This window comes from Lissotriton helveticus, chromosome 7 (genome assembly GCF_964261635.1).
Source record: "Lissotriton helveticus chromosome 7, aLisHel1.1, whole genome shotgun sequence".
Taxonomy (NCBI): Eukaryota; Metazoa; Chordata; class Amphibia; order Caudata; family Salamandridae; genus Lissotriton; species Lissotriton helveticus.
In genome coordinates, this window is record NC_136068.1 from 1,855,859,314 (window position 1) to 1,855,881,531 (window position 22,218).

At 42.8% G+C, this 22,218-nt stretch overlaps 1 protein-coding gene across 4 annotated transcripts in view; it reads left to right on the forward strand.

The window, feature by feature from the left end:
• Positions 1-14,693, forward strand: part of LOC144767790 (C-type lectin domain family 2 member L-like) — a 104,730-nt gene extending 90,037 nt beyond the window's left edge. For 2 of the 4 annotated variants that reach the window (XR_013598344.1, XM_078651168.1), the window contains exons 4-5: positions 2,655-2,758; positions 13,960-14,693. Coding sequence is in view for 3 of the 4 variants with exons in the window: in XM_078651168.1 (XP_078507294.1) it covers positions 2,655-2,758; positions 13,960-14,071 (216 nt within the window). In the remaining variant the exon portion in view is untranslated. The remainder of the gene's footprint in view (positions 1-2,654; positions 2,759-13,959) is intronic. The other 2 variants (XM_078651169.1, XM_078651170.1) reach the window with 2 other exon arrangements.
• The last annotated feature ends 7,525 nt before the right edge of the window (positions 14,694-22,218 follow it).

Sequence of the window (22,218 nt, forward strand, 5' to 3'; positions counted from 1 at the left end):
GGACAGCCGGCTCATAAGCTGGTGGTGGCGCCGGCTTGCTACACTGCGGTGCTTGATGAGCGCAGCAGTGTTCTCCTCCATGGCTGCAGTCATGCGGCCCATGGCCGCCGTCATGCGGTCCATCCAGTCTCCAACTCCCGCCACATTGCGCCCATTTTTGTGCAGCTGGAGCTGGATGGCTCCTTGCTGCTGTGACTGGCGCTGGTGGATCCTGAGCATGCGCCTCTCTACGCTCATACAGGCATGGCGATGCCCATTGCCCCTCCTGCTGATCGGCCGCTGTGTTGCCGCTGTCGCAGGCCCAGATCTCGTTGCACCAGCTGCAGGTGGTGTCGCAGCAGGCGTTGCTGGTGCGGCAGGGACTGGAGGCACATCAGTGGGGTGCCTGGCTCTGGCTGCGGGTGGGCCGGCAGATGCAGATGCAGCTACAGTGGGGGGCCTGGCCTTGGCTGCCGGTGGGCCGGCAGATGCAGATGCAGCTACGGTGGGGGGCCTGGCCTTGGCTGCCGGTGGGCCGGCAGATGCAGGAGCAGCTACGGTGGGGGGCCTGGCCTTGGCTGCCGGTGGGCCGGCAGATGCAGGTGCCGCAATGGTGGGGGGCCTGGCTGCTGGTGTTGTTGCAGCGGCAGGGGCTGGTGCCTGGGTTTCGGGTTGAGAATCCTCCTCCTGGGCCTCCTAATCTATCTGCAGCCTCTCGCTGTCACTGCTTTCTGCGCCACCTGTGAGGGTAAGTGGATACTCATTAGTTGCATGTGACTGTCAGACGTGCAGATGTTACATGCATGCTGGGTGACATTCCCTGGATGGCTGTGGATTTGCGTACTTTGGAACCTTTCTGGCTGCATTGTGGTACTACTACATTGTGGACATACTACATCTCCCACAATGCTTCAGGGCATTTCCTGATGCACAACAAAGGCATGACTAAGGGCCAATAAGTGAGCCTATTTGGTCAGGGACGGTCATAGGGGACAGGGTCGCAGTCGCATGCCACTTACCTTGGGTGTCTTGGGTGGGGCGGGAGGAGTCCAGAGGGGTCACGCCAACGCACGCCTCCCTCTCAAGGGTGTTCTCGACCTGGTCCTCCAAGGGTGTGTTGGGTGGGACTGTCGGTCCGCCACCTCCAGTGCCCGATGCCTCTCCAAGGCGCTCCGCCACCCTCTCCTTGGCACGACCTCGGAGGTCATACCAGCGCTTCTTAAGCTCCTCCAATGACCTATCGGCCACACCCACCGAGTTTACGCTGGAGGCTATTCCCAGCCAGATCCTCCGCTTGTCTTGCTCTGGGACCTTCCTGGAGTTGATCCCAAACAGCCTGTCATGGTTGGCCACCACCCCTTCAATTAGGTTCTCGAGCTCCTGCTCTGAGAACTTCAGCTTTCTCTTTCGTCCTGCGCTGTTGCTGGGGCCAGGGACAGGTTCCTCAGACATGGCAGCAGTTAGGTCGCTATTGCAGTCGTTTGTGGAGTCGCTATCGCTGGTTTGGCGTCTGCTTTCCGACTTGCTCCCTCGTAGGTTTGCCTCACTGTGGTGTTTGGGGGTGGGAACTGCCTGCTTCCTGGTTGTGATGTCATCACGGTGCTCGGAAAGCGACTTCCCGTTTTCCCGATCGCGCGAGAATGCGAGTCGCATTCCCGATCGCACGGGATTGCGAGTCGCATTCCCGATCGCACGGGATTGCGAGTCGCATTCCCGATCGCACGGTATTGCGAGTCCCAATCCCGACGCAGGTAGCCGGGAATAGCGATTTTTCTGCGTTTTTAGTTGGTCGCTAACGGCTTTAGCGCCCGCGTGCGACTCGCTATTTTTTCCCCGAAAAGTACATGAATGCCGTTTTGCGTTTCCTCAATAGCAAGTCGCTATAATTCGCTATTAGGGACACGCAAAACGGCCCGTACATGAATCAGGCTGTTAATTTTTCTTTGACTGATTAATTAATAAAACGAATTTCATAGCGCACTGCATCGCATTTTGCGATGCAGGGAGCGCTACGGAATTCGTTTTATTTATTTATTAAATTGTTTACTTCCCTCCAATTATCCATATGGCGGTTTTTAGCAACCCCCACCCTGTCCCTCCCCAGCCCCGCCTTCCTGCCCCACCGTAACTCCCTGCACGGGCCGCGGCTGCTGTGTTCACAGCCGGGTTGGAGAAATGCAGCACGCTCACAGGCAATATCTGAGCGGCAGAGCGGGCTGCTCAGACCAATCCTGGCGCTTCTCTCCTAGAGCAGTGCCAGGATTGACTGAGCAGCCTCTGCCTTCCCAGAGACTGCTGGGCGAGCTCTGAGGCGGCGACGGACATCGGCGATGGATTCTGCAGGGAAAAGGTAAGTGATTATATTTCAATCCGTCCGTCCCTCCCTTCCCCGCCCCCGAATTAGAAGAGGTGATTTATTAACAACGGGATAACATGAAGCGCATGAACCTATCAGCACAAAGCAACGGAGGCCAGGGAGGAGGGTTGAAGAAATGTCTTTTCCATAGGAGTTCTCAACAAGTGGTCCCTGATATGGAGCTCCTGTAGAACAAGAGGTTCAGCTTCATCTCGAATGCGTTGAGGAGTGTACGTTTTTATGGTTGGATTTTATATGAACGTTGAGTGATTTTGATATCGGGTACTCTTCTAAATATTAATTGCTTTTCATCATGCAGGTCTGGTTAAAAAGCAAAAGTGACAAAAAAGACTACTGGATTGGGCTACGTAATGAATCTGGCGTCTTCCAGTGGGTGAGCGGGGCTCCTTACAATGACACACTGTACGTTCACTCACATATTTCTTCTGTTTGCATTTGAGAATATTAGTGGAAAATAGAATGTTCTGTATTATGTTCTACTATGTGCCCCTCATTACAAATGTGTTGGAATACGGCGGGATATTTGCCACACCTGGTGAATACCATTAACCCAGGTGGAGGTATTTGCCAGGTGTGGTAAAGGCCTCCTATTCTGAGTTTTTAAAAAGGAAAATGGGGCATAACATGTGGAACTGGTGGTTAACACAGCTATTCGTTCATGTTTTGCATTTTTCCAGGCCTTCTCTCCCCCAAACTCTCCTCCTTATAAATATTGACATTTTTGATCTGCCAGAATTTATCAGAGGAAAAATGCAGGGGTGTCATAATTATCACACAACTTGTTATTTAGACATTAACCAGGGGCCTGGCTTGGTCAATAATATTAGGATGTGTGAGCTTAAAGCTTCCCAACAAGTATCGGGGTGTACCCACCTTAAAAGAGCAAAAGGGGCTGATGGGAAGGGTTAGGGGTGGGGTCTGGAATGGGTAGGGTGAAGGACATTGGTTCAGATTTACTTGAAAAAGTAAGGATCATTCTTGACATCATTAATATATTCATAAAACCATAAGCTGGTGAAAACAAAACTATTCACTCTTAGCCACGTACATGCCACGTACATGCCAACCAACCGAGCGATGTATCAAATAGACACTTACCAATCCTATAAGATAAGCCCTTCACAATGCCATGTTTCCAAAGTGACAGGATGCAAGGCCACATTCACATAAGATTTACTAGTATGCATGCATATGAGACATCCACTGTGTCACTTTGACACTCTATTGAACGCTTGGCTCACCAAATTATGCATGTGTCAAAAGGGGGCAAAAAAGTAGGCCCCAGTTTAAAAAAGCATTTGGCAAAGTGAATTAGTTTGGCCAATGGTTTTAGCCATGCTGTACAGCATCTTGATGCTGTACAGCATGGCTAAAGAAGAACAAAGAGGATATTTGCTGGCCGCGTCATTAATTTCTAGACCAGGGTACCACTCGTCTGCCCCTTAAAAATTATGTAGGCCTTTTTTTCTTTTTGTTTCCCGATTTGAGTTTGATTTATAAAAAAAGAAAAGAAAAAAGAGGTGTAAGAGAGAAGTAATTTTTATAAGTGGGTGGGAGTTGGTTGCAGATTACAAAAGCTACATGAAGGCAGTGGATGGGCTGAAGCAACATGGAAGATGTAGGAAGGAAGCAACAGAGGTGGCTGGTGGGGGTGAGCGACACGAGCGATAGCTATGCAGAGCATGGGAGGGAGAAGGAAAGCACACAGGTGAGAGAGAGCAGCCAGGAGCTGGGCTAAAGATGCACACAAGTGAGAATGAATACGAGGGTCACTTGGGTGAGCAAATCATGGAGGATGTCAGCAGAGAAGCACTGCCCTATTCACCGCTATGGTGCACACTTAAATGGGTGTGTTGGGCACACACCCAAGACCGGCTTTAGCACCGGAAGCGCCCAGTGTAACTTTGTTTTTTGGCGCCCCCCAATGACCACCTCCACCATGGATTCCCCCCACCACCACCCTTTAACAGTCTCCATAACCACTCTCTCTCAGATGCATTTAATTAATTTTATAGCGTCACTCATAAAAGTGAAGGGTGCCAGAGCACTTTACATAACACACACATTACACAGGACTGGATTTGACACGCTTGGCAGAGCAGGACTCATAGCAGAGGAGCTCAGATGCTAGTAGCAAGATGCAGTCTTTGAAATCTCTGAGACTTCAGAAACAGGAGGCAAATTCAACAAGCCCTTGGAGAACCTTTAGAGATACATGATGGAGAGTGTCAAGTCCAGGCCTCTCAGTCCCAGGCAAGGAGCAGCAGGCAAACACAACATAGCCAGCAGCCAAATGGCAGTCCCTCCTGGCTGCACAGCAGCTCTTCTCCTAGTAGTTCCAGAAGCGTTCCCACTAGATGGTGTCAGAGGTCCAGTACATATAACCATTTTAGCCTTTGAAGTAAAGAGACTTCAAAGGAAGGTCTTTGTAGTGAATAAGACCCTGCCCTTCCTGGCCTGGTTCTAGACTCTCTACGGGGGGTAAGCAGCCCTTTGTGTGGGGACAGGCACAGCCCTAATCAGGTGCAAGTGTCAGATCCTCCCTCTCACTCTAGCTGAGGAAGACTCATCAGCCTTGTGATGGGGAGAGGAGTTGGCCTAATAGCTAAGGCAGTCGACCTCGAATCTGGGGAACTGGGTTCGAGTCTTGGCAATGATGCTGAACATCCTGTGATTCTGGGCAAATCACCTAATCTCCCCGTGCCTAACAAAAATGAATGTGCCCTCATGTAACGCAACTGGTGCTTGTGTAAAGCGCTATGATACCCTATTCGGGTCAAGTACGCGCTATATAATTCTCTGTAAAAAGGGTCATAACAATGTGGGTAGCACACCTCAGCACCCTTTGTATGTGACGGTCTAGAGGGATTGCACAAAGCCCAGCTGTCACCCAACTCAGATATGTATTCCAGAAACCAGCAGATTTCACAGAATGGTTAAAGTAAGGAAATGCCAACTTTCTAAAAGTATATATATCAACATGAGCGACCCAGTATACCCTTGTGGGCTTTGGATAGGTAAGCGTCTGGTAATGTTGCCAACAAAGGATATATTTAACAGACTTAACAAGTACTTTTAGATATCTCCTACTAACATCCACAGTTAATTGAGAAAGACAATAGTCAAAGAAGATTCAAGGTTAAAGAATAAATAAAAAACAACCAGTGTATTTCTTGGATCAATTATATTGTATTTGAAACATAAAGATAACACAAAGAATAAAAAAAAAAAAAAAGGGGATGGGGTTCTTCAATGGAATTGATGACTGAAGCAATAAATACTTAACGCTGACATTTATTTGTTATCAGTACTCAAAAGGCACATTTCCAATGTATCAACAACATGGGGACTGTCCTACACATAGGAACAAAGTCTCCTCAATTAAATCGTTAAAAAACTAAAGGAATATGGGTTAATGCGTTGACCTTTCGGTCTCTGCTGAGATGGATCGAGGAGACCATCATCAAGACAAAATGCTTCAGAAGATCTGAGACATTAACATTAAAAAAAGTATGACAATGCATAATAAAATACCAATAATTAATGCACCCGGAGGAGGAAGTGAAAAAGGAAGATCAAGACTGAATATTTTGTTGAAAGACCCGAAGCATAGCAAATGAAAGGGTACGCATAAGTGAGGCTAGAGCACACAGAAGGAAACCAATCAAAGGGTCAATCAAAAAATTTTTGAAAAATATAACAGCACTTCCAGAGGCTACATTCTGGGAAATTTTATAGAGGGAACCAACGCAGTTGAGTTGCAGAATCTTGAAAGGACACACCTAAATGAAAGGATGGCCAAAAAATTGTATGTTACCAACATAAGCAAGGCAAGTGGTGATCTGAACAGCAGGGCCAGACTGGCCCTAGCGGGCACCGGGCGTTACCCCGGTGGCCCTCCAGGGTGGGGGCTTGTTTTGGTCGGCAATATCGGCCCCCTGTAACAAAATCGGACAAAATCGGCCCTCGCAAACAGTTCGGCTGCACCTCCCCTCCCCCGGGGGGGCTGCCTGAGCAGTTTGCCTGGGCCAGTTTTGGTTCCCAGTCCGGCCTTCTCTGATAGAATCAGAGAAATAAGTTTCACTGCAATAAATACATGGAATTCAAATTAGACTGCACACACCAAAAATTGACTTCTAGCACGAAAGTCATAAGACCGTGAGATCTGGAAAACTGCAAGATTTATAGGTGGCTAAAAGTTGAAAAACGAGTTCTTCAAATGTCACGAGCCCAACAGAATACATAAAAAACAAATAATGTTTACCGAAGGTTGTACAGTGTATAATGAACCATGAAAATCAAAGTGGAGTTTAACATAAAACAAACCCTGACACAGTAGCATTGTGCAGAGCAATTGTATGTGAACCACTTTAAAAACGGGGCTGATGTGTTCGAAAGCCACAAGTATATACTTGTTTCTTATCCAGGCTTATTTGTCCAAGTCTGTATTGCTACACTTGCGGGAGGCGCTGGGCTGTTAAATAGAAGCCATAAGCAAGAGCACTGTAGGCGGATGCTTCCTGATTTGCTTTTCCTGCACTCTTGACTATAATCCATGTCACAGTCCAGGACAAAATAATAGAACAAAAAACTGGCTTTGAAAATCGCATGGGTACCAAGGACTTGAAAATGTTATGGAAAATATAATTTTCGACATGGAACTTACTTAGAAAAAAATCCGTGGCCATAGTGGCAATCGGTGTTCCTTGTACGCTTACCACAACCGTTGGTAGCTACATAGGATATTGAACTTTCTAAAAGTGGCATTTTCAGACTTGCAATTCATAAACCAACTTTACTGAAATTTGTGTTTTTAAATTGTGAGTCACAAAAAGTACTTTTCCTATCTTTTCTCAATTGCAAGTTACACTTGTAAAATGTTACAAGGCACCTCCAATACTAACCTATTGGGGAGATAGGCCTTGCAGTAGTAAAATTGAGAGGACGTGTAGTAAAGTACCGTCAAAAAATTATATATTTATTTTTACTGTAGGTCGTCACCCGCCTCTATTTCCACTAGAGACTCATCGATATTAGAAGGGATAACTAGATCCTACTTACGGAGCCTGTCTAAGGTGAGGGCTCGTGTTCAATAAGAACAGCTTAATAGAATGATTGTGATGTCAATCGCTGGCTATAAATAATGGTGGAATGGTGTTTACTTGATTTATAAAGGTAACCGCGAACCAGGTTGTGATACTATCAGGAAGAGTTTTGGTGAGTGATTATTTACTTTCAACTAGTGATGGTTAACTGATTGTGGTAATGATGTTGGTGTAGTGGTGTTGCCCATAACCATATCTCAATACTTTGAGTAATGTTGATTGACATATCAACATGCAACTGTCTTTATTTACTTCAAACTGGGACGTTTGGTACTTACACATATGTGGTTTACTATAGGTCTTATGTGGTGACTTGGGCACGAAATTGGTGATGTCCCCTTTGTGTTACCTTTGAGTTCCAAACATGTAATGGAACAAGTTTTGGGATACTTTTGTATTTTAATTGATATGGTGAGAAATGTTAATTATAATACTGTTTGGGTTGCAGCCCTGAAGAAGTCAAGTGTCTGATTTGACTAGACGAAACACGTGTTGGCTGCGTTGAATCATTTAACGGATTGGATTGAAAATAATTACCTTGGAAAATAAATTTGGAAGAAAATACATATCCAAGACTGAACATTATTTTTGAGTGCTCGGAGGATATATGTAATGTTGATTAAACCGCCAAGTGGTTTACTGTTGGAGGTGTGGTAACCATCCCCGCTCTTCCTGAGCACCATCAAACTAACTATTACAGAACTTTATGACCAGTATTTGCTGTGAACTCTTTTTTCAACTGCTACCATTGTTTACATTTTAGACACAGAGTACATGCACTTTAGCACTGGTCAGCAGTGAAAAAATGCCAGGAATCCTAAAGCCAGCAAAAACTAAGTTAGTCACACAGTCATAAACAGGAGGTCAGAAGGCAAAAAGCCAGGGGAAACCATGCCAAAAGGTGCCAGGCCTAACAATGTTCGAACAGACTTGTTTTACATTGCTTGTGAAACCGGAAAAATAAGGCTGTAGATCATTCTAGACAATTCGAAGGATTTGAGCCAACTGACTCTGCATCCTTGTGCCTTAACTGAGAATTTTTGTTTTGCCGTACTCTAAAGTCTGCTAATAAAGTTATTACAGTGCAAGACGTGATATAAAAAAAAGTAAAGGGCGGAATAATTCTATTTGTTGTTACCACTCACTACTAGTTATTTTGGGTGCTTTCCAAACCACTGGCTTTTGTGCACATTGTGCCTTTACAAAGCATAAGCGACCATGAACAAATCAGTCTTGGCCCAGCTCCATGAAGGACAAAAAAACTCAACTAAATGAAATGAAAAAGAATAGTATAAAGCGCAATACAATTACCAGAAGGTGTCAAGGTGCTGGCTCATCAAGTAAACATATGCCGTGGGGTCTTAACTCAGAGTCAAAGGTTAAACAGCCATGTCTTCAGCGCCTTCCCAAAGGTCAACAGGTGAGTTTCATCTTTTAGCCTTTGGGAAAGAGAGTTCCAGAGTTTGGTTGTCCTTACTAGAAAGCTTCTACCGCTCCAGTCGCTTTTCTTGAACCTCAGGGTCACCAGATTGTGGGCCTGAACTGAGCATAGCTGATGTGTGGGAACATACAGGCGAAGATTGTGCTTGAAAAACACTGGTTCCATTTCATGAGTTGCTTTAAATGCTATGCAAAGGGCTTTAAACTCAATGCGTCGCTTCACTGGTAACCAGTGTAATTCTTTTTGAGGCGGCAGTGGCCGATTTATGCTTTGTTCAACAAAAGATGGGCAGCAGCATTTTGCATGATCTGTAGTTGAGCCAGGCATTTGGACCTGAGGTTGATAAAAAGACCGGTGCAATAATCGGCTCTGGATAAAACCAAAGCAGTGATCACCAGCTTGCGTAGATCAGCAGGAATAAAAGGGAGGAACTTTCTCAAAACGTTTAACACATAGAAGGATGCTGAGGTAAACTAGTTCATATGACCTTCAAATGTGAGCTTTGAATCAAAGGTGACACCTAGGTTTTTTACTTTATTTGAGGGGGTGGGCAGAGGGCACAGTTCCGATGGCCAGAGGGCTGGGGACCAAAAGGTGGTGTTGTTGCCAACGAGTAGAACCTCAGTGTTGTTGGAGTTTAACCTCAAACAATTAGTAGCCATCCAGTCTCCAACTTGATGGAGGCAGGTATAAAACTGAGATGCTGTGTCCGATGGTGAACACTGACACCAGAATTTGGGTATCATCAGCATAGGATATTGCTGAGAAGCCCAGTGATCTAATCAGCTGCACCAAAAGGGCAACGTAGACGTTACAAAGGGTAGGGCTTAATGATGAGTCCTGAGGGACTCCACAGGGTAGTTTAAAGTTGTTTGACTTGAATTCAGAAAACGATACTAATTGTTCTCAGTCAGACAGAAAGGACCTAAGTAGGGTGAGAGCTTTTCCTTTTATGCCTATCTTTGCAAGGCATTCCAGTAGTTTTGTAAGACTGACCGTATTGAATGCAGCATAAAGGTCAAGCAGCACAAGTGCTGCATTACCCCCTGCATCAACCGTCTGCCTAATCTGTTCAGATGCAGAGATCAGTGCCAGTTCCGTACTGTGGTGATTCTGGAAGCTGAACTGGGTGGCATACAGGAAAGCATTTGTCTCAATATATTCAGATAGTGCTGTGTTCATTGCCCTCTCGACTATCTTAGCGGATAGGGGTAGTCTTGAAATTGGCCGATAGTTATTAGGATCAGCCCTATCATGGTTAGCTTTCTTTAGAAGGGGAATAACTGATGCTGATTTCCATTTAGTAGGACAGAAGCCTGAGGGGAACATTTGATTATAAATGGAGGAAAAATGAGGAGCAATTGTTCCTGATAGAAGATGTAAAATCTTGAGGGGGTGAGGGGGGCAAGGGTCTAGTGGTGATCCCGATTTGGTAGATAGAAGTAGTTTGATGACCTGATCAAATGTTAGGAACGGAAAATGTAATAGTTCAGGAGGCTCCATTGATTTTGGGGTCCATGTTAGAGGTGACCGACGTGGGACAGTTGCACATTGAGACAGGGAGTCCTGAGGGACTCCACAGGGTAGTTTAAAGTTGTTTGACTTGAATTCAGAAAACGATACTAATTGTTCTCAGTCAGACAGAAAGGACCTAAGTAGGATGAGAGCTTTTCCTTTTATGCCTATCTTTGCAAGGCATTCCAGTAGTTTTGTAAGACTGACCGTATTGAATGCAGCACAAAGGTCAAGCAGCACAAGTGCTGCATTACCCCCTGCATCAACCGTCTGCCTAATCTGTTCGGATGCAGAGATCAGTGCCAGTTCCGTACTGTGGTGATTCTGGAAGCTGAACTGGGTGGCATACAGGAAAGCATTTGTCTCAATATATTCAGATAGTGCTGTGTTCATTGCCCTCTCGACTATCTTAGCGGATAGGGGTAGTCTTGAAATTGGCCGATAGTTATTAGGATCAGCCCTATCATGGTTAGCTTTCTTTAGAAGGGGAATAACTGATGCTAATTTCCATTTAGTAGGAAAGAAGCCTGAGGGGAACATTTGATTATAAATGGAGGAAAAATGAGGAGCAATTGTTCCTGATAGAAGATGTAAAATCTTGAGGGGGTGAGGGGGGCAAGGGTCTAGTGGTGATCCCGATTTGGTAGATAGAAGTAGTTTGATGACCTGATCAAATGTTAGGAACGGAAAATGTAATAGTTCAGGAGGCTCCATTGATTTTGGGGTCCATGTTAGAGGTGACCGACGTGGGACAGTTGCACATTGAGACAGGGATGTAGAGAAGCCACTGTAAACTAATGTAACTTTATACTGAAAGAAAGTAGCCAGGAAATTACTGAAAGCCTGGCTTACTGGAGTTTTGGCTAACTTTTTTACTGTAGCAAATAATTATTTAGATACATTATAAGCTGCTGTTATGGCTAGAGAGAAATAAATGGTCTTCTCCTCCTGCATTAGTTTTTTATAGTCTAGCAATGATTGTTTATACACAGATCTATCATTCATATCATAGTGAGACCTCCACTTCCTTTCAAAACGGCGACAGTTCTGTTTTTGGAGTCTAAGTTGTTCAGTAAACCAGGGCTGCAAGCGTCTAGCTCTTTGGTTAGTGATGGATTTTTCAGGTAAGACTTGGTCAATTGAGTTGAGAATCCTCTCTTCAAAGGCAGCTGCTGCTATGTCGGGTCATATTGTATTTGGGGGGATTTAGGTCTAGAGCGCTTTCAAGAATAACAGGTTCAATTTTGTGCTGAATAATGTCTCCTCTGAACGAGAACATAAGTTAACACTAACTGGGTTTGGCCCTTTAGGGCTGCATTAGGGAGGTCATATTGCATAGTGAGCAATGGTGGACCTGTCTGGTTATACCTTTGCCACATAGGATGATTCACTTGGGAAAAACAACGTGATAATGGAGTGATTGAGTTAATCTTATCTGCTCTGGGTGCATTCTACACCATTGTGTTTTTTCATGCTCTGCTATTAGAACGAGGAATCAAATATATCAAAATAGAGACGATCCCAAACTGGTAGACCATGTCACCAGTAATTGGGAACACAAGCATCCACAGATTTATTTCAGCCTTATTGGCATTATAGTAATATTTTTAAAACATTTAACTACAGGAACTTTCGTAGGTGTAATATGCAGCAAAGAGTCGCTATTAGTAGGACTTTGCTTATGCAAATATGTATCAATCTATTTCTAAACCTTCACCATGGAAAAGCCTTAGTCCCAGGAGAATCTTCATTAATCTATTGGGTATGTTAATAGACTGCTCCACAGGGACATTCAGTGTTGCATTTAATGAGATGCTCCATGTAGAAACTGAGCACATCATAACATACTTTTTGACTTGGCTCACTACCCCCTTCGATGACAGTAATCCATTAAGCCACCAACCTTGAGCAATTAGGAGATTACTGAAGATGTTATTGACAACCTGTGGTTAGTTGTGCCCAAGGTTTCGGAGCAGTTCCAGAAAACCAGAACAAGAAACCTCAGACCTAGAGGATGCAGGAGAATCATCAAGCACTTATGTGGGCTTCGGTACTACAGCCAGGTCTAAAGTGGGACAGATAAGGTCATTATTGAATTAGAATTAGATTTTATACAGCAGAAAAACATCTGAAGGTCACTTGGTGCTAGTTTTGTCTGTAGAGTAAGTAAATTGGGACATCTAATAAAACCATGTTTTTAAGTGTCTTTCTAAAATGTAGATAGTTGGTTGTGTTTGCACTTTGCGAGGAAGGTGATTCCAGATGTGGGAGGCTTGGACAGCAGAGATGGCATTGCCCTCCAGTAACTTTCTATGAAAGAGAGGATCAATCATGGAGATTGGTGATACTGGATTGAAATTCCTAATAGGAGCGTTGGTAGAAACTCTTCTAAAAATGGATGCAGGTAGTTTATCATATAGGGAGCTGTAGCTAAAACAAACTGGAACATTTCAAGTTACTCTGTTTTAATCACTGCTGCCTGTATGATAAATCACCCACATCAATCTGGAGAATAATTAGGTTATGCACATTTAGCCAGACTTTTACACATATATAGCCATTTGGATCAACTATAGTGAGGAGCTTCAACTACTGTCCTAGTTGCCTGATTTTAAACCCCTTGGACCTGGGCAGTGAGGTGTTTTAGTATCCAAATAAATGTACATATCTATACAGGATCCTATAATGCTGCAATACAAACCTGTCTGTATTCATGGGAAAGAATAGGAATCAGCGTTCAGAGAATATGTATTTTTAAGTGGAAGCTTACAAAACCTATTCATAGTTTTACCCAAAAAAGTTACAATTATTTCCTGGCAGTAGCCACATTGTCAGCTTCTCCAGAGATTTTAGAAAGTGGTTCAGAGTGTAATTTTTATATGTGATTGTATTCAATGTATGGAAATTTAATATGATGATGAAAGAAGAAAGAGGATCTTAAATGTATCAACATCTTACCAATATAAACAACATATTGTCAGACTCTTTTACTTTTGACTATGCTTGCATGTTATATGTAGGGGGAGTGTAGATTTTTTGTGTGCATAATTAGACAGTTTAACCCTGTGTAAGGAAGGTAAAAAGTCACCAACTTCACCCAAGATGAAGTTTCAGTTTCAGCTCTCTAGTCCTTGCAGCTGGACGTCTGGTGGACTGGACATGTGGCTTCATGGAATCCTTTGTCCCACTGTCATTCAGTGTCACTAGCCCTGATTGACAGTGGGGAAACAGAACTGACGGCGTTGCGAGAGACCAGGCATTGCAGCTTCTCCCAGCCCTTTCTAGACAGCTAAAAATGTGTATGCTTCCATTCTTAGCAATATGATGTTCCAGTCTAGTCGACGGAGGAATCAGAGAAGCACATTTGTATAAACACAGTTATCATCCCAATGCTCAGTATTGCATTTGTGTTCTTGGTTATGTTTTTGAATTATATAATATAATACAATATAATGAATGTTTTTGTTGAAAGTATGGAAGCTGTATTTTCTTACCTTTTGCTAGGCTTATTGGTTGTCCTTTTCTTTATTTTCATTCCTCAGATTTAAGGTATACAGTACTGGAGAATGTGCCTACATCAGGAACAACGGGATATTTCTGTCTGAATGCACAACGCCAAGAAGATCGATATGCGAAAAAAGGCCGTACAACTGAGCGAGGCGATTTTCACATTTCTCATCACAGTTACACTTATTTAAACTACAGGCGATGATATGGATTTAAAAAATCAATTACCCTCAGTTATTTACATGCATTCCATTGTAAATTTAGGATCTCCAAAACATGTGGGAGGAGATAAGAGGTTTCTACTTTTTCCTCATTTTTTTGTTCTATGTATTGTGGAATACATTTTTCTTTTCATAGATTTCACCTAAAAATCCAATATGCGCCTAGGTTTTTTGTTAATTTTATGTATATGTTAATTTTGTTATTATCACTCAGTTTTTCTCATATTTCGAGCAGTTTACATTTAAAAAAATCTATTTTGCTTGAAGTCTCCTTAAAAAGCCAATTAGTTGAGGTAACCTAATATTCTGAGTTTGCAAAGTTGGGGAGCGAAACAGAGGCTATCTTGGAATGTGTACATCAACTTCCCAGGAGTGGAAATCAGACCGGGTCAATTGAAAGCCAAATTACCACAATATATACATAATTTGAATCATATATAGTCCTCCCTTTATGTTTAGCAACATTCATGTTCAATAAGATTTGAGCATGTTTTATTTATTTGTGCTAGACTATGAGCTTTCTAAATAAAGGTTTATTTGAAACAGAACAGTTGGGTGTGGTGCTTTATAGTAAGTTGTACTTTTAGGGGCAAATGTATGTGAAAAAAACACTATAGATTTTGAAATAAGATAGATTGTTTCTAATGGAGCATAGACATAGATATAAACCTCCTAAATGATTGGCTATGGAAAATGTATACAGTGAATTATATTGGTCATAATTTTTCATGTTTACTGGAGGAGAGGAGTTTAAATCCCATTTTAGAAATGACAATAGGAGTGCGTTATAATCACAGGTAGTGTGCACTCGGGTATATTCTAAGTGACTAATGTATTAAAAAAGAAAGGGGTTATTGTATATCTAAAGCATCTCTACGACTAATGCAAATCATAAGTGTGTTTTAGAGATGTAACTGACTAAAATGTGTGGTGCTTTGTATTGATGTCTGATGAAAAAGGTTAACAAATGTGTTTATAAATGAGATCCAGAGTTATGCTTATCACAATAATTTTGTAGGGGTTTAACTATTGGTAAATGTTAGGGTATATGTTAAATCATGGTTAATTTGTGTGTAGAAAGGCGCACATAATGTAACCTGTGCATTGTTAACTTAGCTTAATTTTCGGCCTGAAAAGCATTTTTAATTCACGTCCAGCTAATATTTGAATTCATATTTTGCTCGCACAGTGAAATGTTGCATTTATATTGTGTTCCCACTGTAGGTGGACAAAGCTTCACTAGTTGAGAGAAAGAGTTATTGTTCTTAGTAGACACAGGAGATGAGTTCTTGTGGGAGAAGGATATGGCACCAAGGACAGTCGAAATAAGTCATGTGAATGGAGAGGAATAGAAGAACGCTGGAGAGTGTTGGAATAATGGAAATTTACTAGTGAAGTTGTGGGAGATGTATTGATAAAAAATTACTTAAAATAGTTATTCAGTCAAAATATCGAGTTTGAAATGTCGACTAACACGAATATAGATTACAATAACTGGCGCACCCCTGCAGATCAGCAGGGATGCGCCAGTTATTTTGCGTGACATTAGGAACTCCTTGTGCAACCATGGGAGAGACTGATGCGTGACGCATTGGTCAGCGCATATGTGACACAGTGCTGGAGTTGTGTCACAAGCACAACGCAACTCCAGCACTGCTCAGGGGCGGCCCATACCTATAGTGCTGCGTCTCTCCTTACGCCTGCTACAAGCATAAGGTTTTGACACCGCAGGGACGTAAAAGTGACTCAGTGAAATCTTGTAGTTTTCACTGCGTCACTTTTACGGGGCTTCCTTCCGACGGAATGCCCACCCTGCATACATCATACCTGATGCAGGTATAATGTAGCACAGGGTTTTACAACATGACGCATCTCACTAGTTGGGTCACGTTGTAAATCTGTCGCATTTATTTTGTTTGTTTTATTATTTATATAGCGCAACGTTCGCTCCGGAGGGAGCATCATGGCGCTGAGATTCCTGAAGCCCAGTGTAAAAGGTAGTCGGAGGCTAGATGGCAGCTTTAGTCCAGTCATCGGGTAGGGTAAAGATCCATGTTTTTAGGAGATATCTGAAGGGTTTCTCCAGGGTTTGTTGTCTCAGGAGTTTGGGCATGTTATTCCAGGCTTTGATGGCCAGGAAGCTTAACGTTTTTCCACCTTTCGTCTTCAAGGTGTACCTTGCAGGGGACATGAGGTTGTCATGTGCAGAACGGAGGAGACGAGTCGGAATGTAGTGGTGGAAACGTCTGATCAGATATTTCGGGCCAGAGGTGTTAAACGACCGGAAGGCGATAATAAGCATTTTAAAAAGTATTCTTTTATGCAGGGGGAGCCAATGCAGGGATCTGAGGGCTGCAGAGGCAGAAGATTTACGGGGTAATTTTAAAACCAGTCGGGCAGCAGTATGAAGGACGCTCTGAAGTTTGATCAGAGTGGATTTGTTCGTTCCTGCCAGGAGGCCGTTACAGTAGTCCAGGCGCGAGAGTATGAGGGCTACTGTAACTGTTTTCCTGGCGGCCAGAGGTAAAAAGTCGAAAAACCTTTTTAGGGATTTTATTATCCCAAAGCATCTGCCGGCGACATTCCTGGCGTGCTGGTCAAATGAGAGATCCGAGTCAAACAGTACGCCAAGGTTTCTGGCTGTTGTTACGGTCTGGGGAGGGGCAACAGAGTTATCTGGCCACCACAGGGCTGGACAGAAGGAGGTGTTCTTTCCAATGGGGAGGATCTCTGTTTTGTCAGAGTTACATCTAAGATGATTAGAGTTCATCCAGTGGAAGACAGCTGTTAAACAGTTTTTAAGATTGAGCTCAGCTGAGGTTGAGTTGTCCTGTAGGGGTACAATCAGCTGTGTATCATCGGCATACGAGGTTACCGGTATGCCGAATGATTCTATCAGGGATAGAAGAGGGATGAGGTAAACATTAAAAAGAAGGGGACTAAGGATGGAGCCCTGGGGTACTCCTGAGGAGACCTTTTTCTCTTTGGATTGAAAGGGGCCAAGAGCAACGGTTTGGCATCTGTCAGTAAGGAATGACTTAATCCATGCTAGGGCAGTGTCTGAGATCCCTATGTCCTTCAATCTGTTGATCAGGATGGAGTGGGATATGGTGTCGAAAGCTGCTGTGAGGTCAAGAAGAATGAGAATAGCCTTCTTCCTCTGATCCTGCAGCAGCTTAATTGTGTCTGATAATTCGATCAGAGCTGTTTCGGTCGAGTGTTTAGGACGAAAACCCGATTGTTGCGGGTGGAGTATATTGTGGGCGTCCAGATAGGTTTTAAGTTCTCTATGGACCAACTGTTCTGTTATTTTTCCCAAAGCCGGGAGAAGAGTGATCGGGCGGAGATTGGTCAGGTCCATCGGCGATTTATTAGCCTTCTTCATGAGGGGTTTCACTATTTCCATTTTCCAAATGCGGGGGACAGATCCGGTACTGAGAGATGAGTTGACTATGTCGTTAATGATGGGATTCACCACATCTATGAGCTGGTGGAGAATCTTGGGGGGGCAGGGGTCAGCGGGGGAACCGGATTTACAAGATAGAATTGCTTCTCTGGTTTGCACGAGGGTGACAGGGGTGAAGTTTTTGAGTCCGTCAACTGAGGAATCCAGTTGGACAGAAATAGAAGGCCCTGGAGACGTAAATGGGGGGGGGGGAAGTCATTTTGGATGGAGGCAATTTTTTTTTCGAAAAAGTCTGATATCTTGTCACAGAAATCTTGAGAAGGGGGGATTTCAGGTTGAAGTACTTTTGGCTGGGTGAATGATTTGACTATTGAAAACAAGGTCTTTTGTTTATTACTAGCTTGGTTAATGGCATTAACGTAAAAGATTTTTTTTGCTGATTTGATATCGGAAAAGTAGTTTTTTCTTTGTTGAATAAAAGAAAGGCGGTCGTCGGTGTCGTAAGTTCTGCGCCATTTACGCTCGGCTTTCCTGCAAAGTAGATGGGCGGTGGCTAAAGCAGGGGTAAACCAAGGGGCGTTGATTTTGGTTATTTTATGGCTTCTACAGGGGTGCTTGGTGGGGTCCCGAGCTTTGACTTCTTGTGAAATCCATTTATTAAAGAGTTTTGCGTCTAGTTCGGTGTTACCAGATAAGACGGGGGATTGGGTTTGAGTGATGGGATTAAGAGTAAGGTTTTTCTGTACTGTTTTCCAGTTGACGGAATTGACGCGAAGTGGCTTAATTCTGTTGGTGGTTTGGGGGTGAACCTTAGTGATATGGAAGGGGATTAAACTGTGGTCTGTCCATATCATGGGGCGAGGGGGTGAGGTGATGAGTGAAGGGAGATTGGAGCATACACCATCAAGGGTGTGTCCTAGTGAATGGGTTGGCAAAGTGACACTTTGTTGAAGATTGAAGACTTCAAGGGTCTGCAGGAAGCTATTAGTTTGAGAGTCCGATGAGGACTCAAGGTGTAAATTAAAGTCCCCAAGGAGAGTGAAATGTGGGTAACGGAGTAAGAAGTGGCCCAGAGAGTCGCTCAGGGAGTCTAGGAATTTGGAAGCGTTTCCGGGAGGACGGTAGATCAAACCACCTGAGAAGGAGGAGGATTGACTGATTTTAATTGAAAAACCTAAACCTTCAGTGTTGGTTAGGGGGTCTAAATTAAACGTGTGACAGGTGTAGGTATTTTTCAATATGATTGCGACGCCTCCCCCTCTTCCTTTCGGCCTGTCTTGTCTAAAAAAGGAGTATCCCTGGGGTAGAGTGTTGGCTATGTCTGGGTTGCAGTCCTCCGTTAGCCAGGTTTCGGTGATCAGAAGACAGTCAAGGTCAGAGTCAACGATGAGGTCATGAATGTCTTGACTATGCTTGCACATTGACCGAGCGTTTATCAAACCGCCGGTGAAGGGTGGAAGGGAAGCTTTAGGAAGGGGTGGGGGGGAGAGGGAGTGGGTTGGGTTTGAGGTAAGGGACCAGCAGCAGTATTTGCAGCTGGTCGAGCTAGAGACAATGGATAGGTCAATTTTGCATGAGCAGTAGTTCTTACCTCGCAGTAAGTGGAGGGCGCTGGGAGGGTACCTGATGTACGTGGTAGATTGGGCAGAGTTTCCTGCACCTGTCGCGGTCTTGGCGCGGACGGGCGCAGACGGGCTTCCCTTAGGCGCGCCTTTGGCGCGCAAACGGCGCTCCCGCTGCGCTCGTCCGCTGCGCTTCCTATGCATGCACATTTGTATAAGAGAAGGGGGCGTGGCCTGTAGGTGGTCAGCGCGCACACCTGTGCTGATGGCGGCCGCTCAAGAAATATCAAGCGCGAGCAGCGTTAAGATCGGCTGTGCGCTGAAGAGGAGGTTAAATTGTGGCGCTTTTAAACACAGAATACAAGTAATTGACACCACACAATGTTAAAAAGAAGCAGTTATTTTAAAATCAATGGACAAAGTCCTCGTACCACCAGCTCCCGGCTTTTCGCCTCAGGACTGGGAAAGCAATCTGCCAAGCGCTAGTGATTCAGCGCTTATGTAGTAAGGGTTTAGGGGGCGTGGCCTGTAGGGGGCGTGGTCAGCGCGCACGCCTGTGCTGATGGCGGCCGCTCAAGAAATGTCAAGCGCGAGCAGCGTTAAGATCGGCTGTGCGCTGAAGAGGAGGTTAAATTGTGGCGCTTTTAAACACAGAATACAAGTAAGTGACACCACACAATGTTAAAAAAGAAGCAGTTATTTTAAAATCAATGGACAAAGTCCTCGTACCACCAGCTCCCGGCTTTTCGCCTCAGGACTGGGAAAGCAATCTGCCAAGCGCTAGTGATTCAGCGCTTATGTAGGAAGGGTTTAGGGGGCGTGGCCTGTAGGGGGCGTGGTCAGCGCGCACGCCTGTGCTGATGGCGGCCGCTCAAGAAATGTCAAGCGCGAGCAGCGTTAAGATCGGCTGTGCGCTGAAGAGGAGGTTAAATTGTGGCGCTTTTAAACACAGAATACAAGTAAGTGACGCCACACAATGTTAAAAATAAGCAGTTATTTTAAAATCAATGGACAAAGTCCTCGTACCACCAGCTCCCGGCTTTTCGCCTCAGGACTGGGAAAGCAATCTGCATGCATGCATGCATGCTGCCGCTGCATCACAAAAGTGACGTAACGGTGTCGTAAAAATGTCGCAAGGGGCTTGTAAATCTGCCCTCTAGAGTTTTAAATATTGTGACACAGAAATATCGACAGCAAGAATATCGCGGTAAAGAATATTAACTTTAAGGTAAGAAATATCAATTTTGAAAATATTGATTTCATTAATATTGTTTACTAAAATATAGTTGTGTAAAATATCGATTGTTTTAATTAGTGTTATGTATTTTAGTATATATTTAAATGCATGTGATGTATTTTTTTGTATAAGTATTGTTTATGTTTTTTTAATATATGTGTTACATTTTTAGAAGTTATTAATTTTATTTTAATTAAATGTTGTTTTTTTTAGTTACATAGCGGGTTGTGGGTTTATATGGAATAGTGTGGGAAGTAATTTTTTTTATGAAGAAAAGAATATTTTGTATTAAATTGAGATTTTATAATGTTATTTTTTTTATTGGGGGGTAAATATAAGGTGTGGCTTGTGGGGTTTATAGGGTTAAGGGTGGGAAGTAATTTATGTTTAAATAATTAATTAGTTGATCATTATTATTAATTAATTAAATGATCATTGATGAGGGTAATTGTTTATTTTTTTGTGGGTTTTGGGTTTATAAGAGTGAAGGGTGGGGAGTAAATTAATTTTACTTACTTTATAATTAGTTGTTAAATACTGTTAGTTATTAAAAAGTATTTTTTTTATTGTGTAATTTTTTTTCAGTTTAATTTTAGGCATGGGTTGGGGGGGGATTAAAAGTGTGAAGGCTGGGAAGTTAATGACATTTTATGTGTTTTAATTTGTTTTTTAATTAATATTTGTTTAGTTGAAAATTAATTATGTTAATTATGGAAATACATTTTTTTATTTTTGATGTGAGTTGTGTGGTGTTATAGGGTAGGAAGTAAATAGACTAAAGTTATGTAATAAAATAATGTTTTTGTTAAATCATTTCTAAATAAAAATATTTGTATGGAAACTTTTTATTTAATATAATATTTATAGGTATTTGTGATACATATTTAACATCATAATATTTTCTTATTTTCTATTTTTAATATTAAATATACTTTTATTTTTAACATATTTATATTTTTATTTACTTTTTTATAAAAATATTTAAACTGTTGTTGATGATATTTACTTTGTTTTTAATTTTGAACTGACTGGATTGAGAATAGCAAATGGTATCACTCCGCAATCCAACACTTTCCCTATTGATGCACTTACTGGAGTGGGAATAGTAAATTGTATCCCTCTGTTATCCAACACTTGCCCTACTGTTGCATTCACTAGAGTGGGAATAGTAATTTTTACCCCTACGCTATCCAACACTTTCCCTACAGTTGCACTCATTGGAGTGGGAATAGTAACTTTGACCCCTCCGCTACCTAACACTTTCCCTACTGTTGCACTGACTGGAGTGGGAAATGTAAGTCTAAAATGTTTTAAATAGTTTAATGTTTTCATGTATAATAGATTTTTTTATAGATTTAATGTTATTAGTATATGTACACATATATATATATATATATTCACTGAAAAAACCATAGGTTATAGACCATATATAGTTAGGAATTAGCATTTACAAAACCTTGAAAATTCACTGAAAAAACCATAGGTTATACACCATATATAGTTAGGAATTAGCATTTAAAAAACCTTATTTTACTCACACAAAACCATTGAAATTCCATATATAGTTAGTTGCACTAACTATATATCGCGCACCCGCAATCCACTGCTGATGATGTCACATATTACATCATTCATGACATGGTCAGTGACATCACTGATGACATCTCAAATGACATCACTGATGAGATCACTGATGACATCATCCAGTGACTGTGTGTTTTTGTAAAGTTTAAATATGTTTTACATATTGAAGAATGAGTAGATGTATAAGTGTCTGGACGAAGGATTTAGTAGGTGCATGACTGAATGTATGAGTGAGTGATTAAATGTGTCTCACTGAGTGCATGGGTTAGTGACTAAACTGTCTT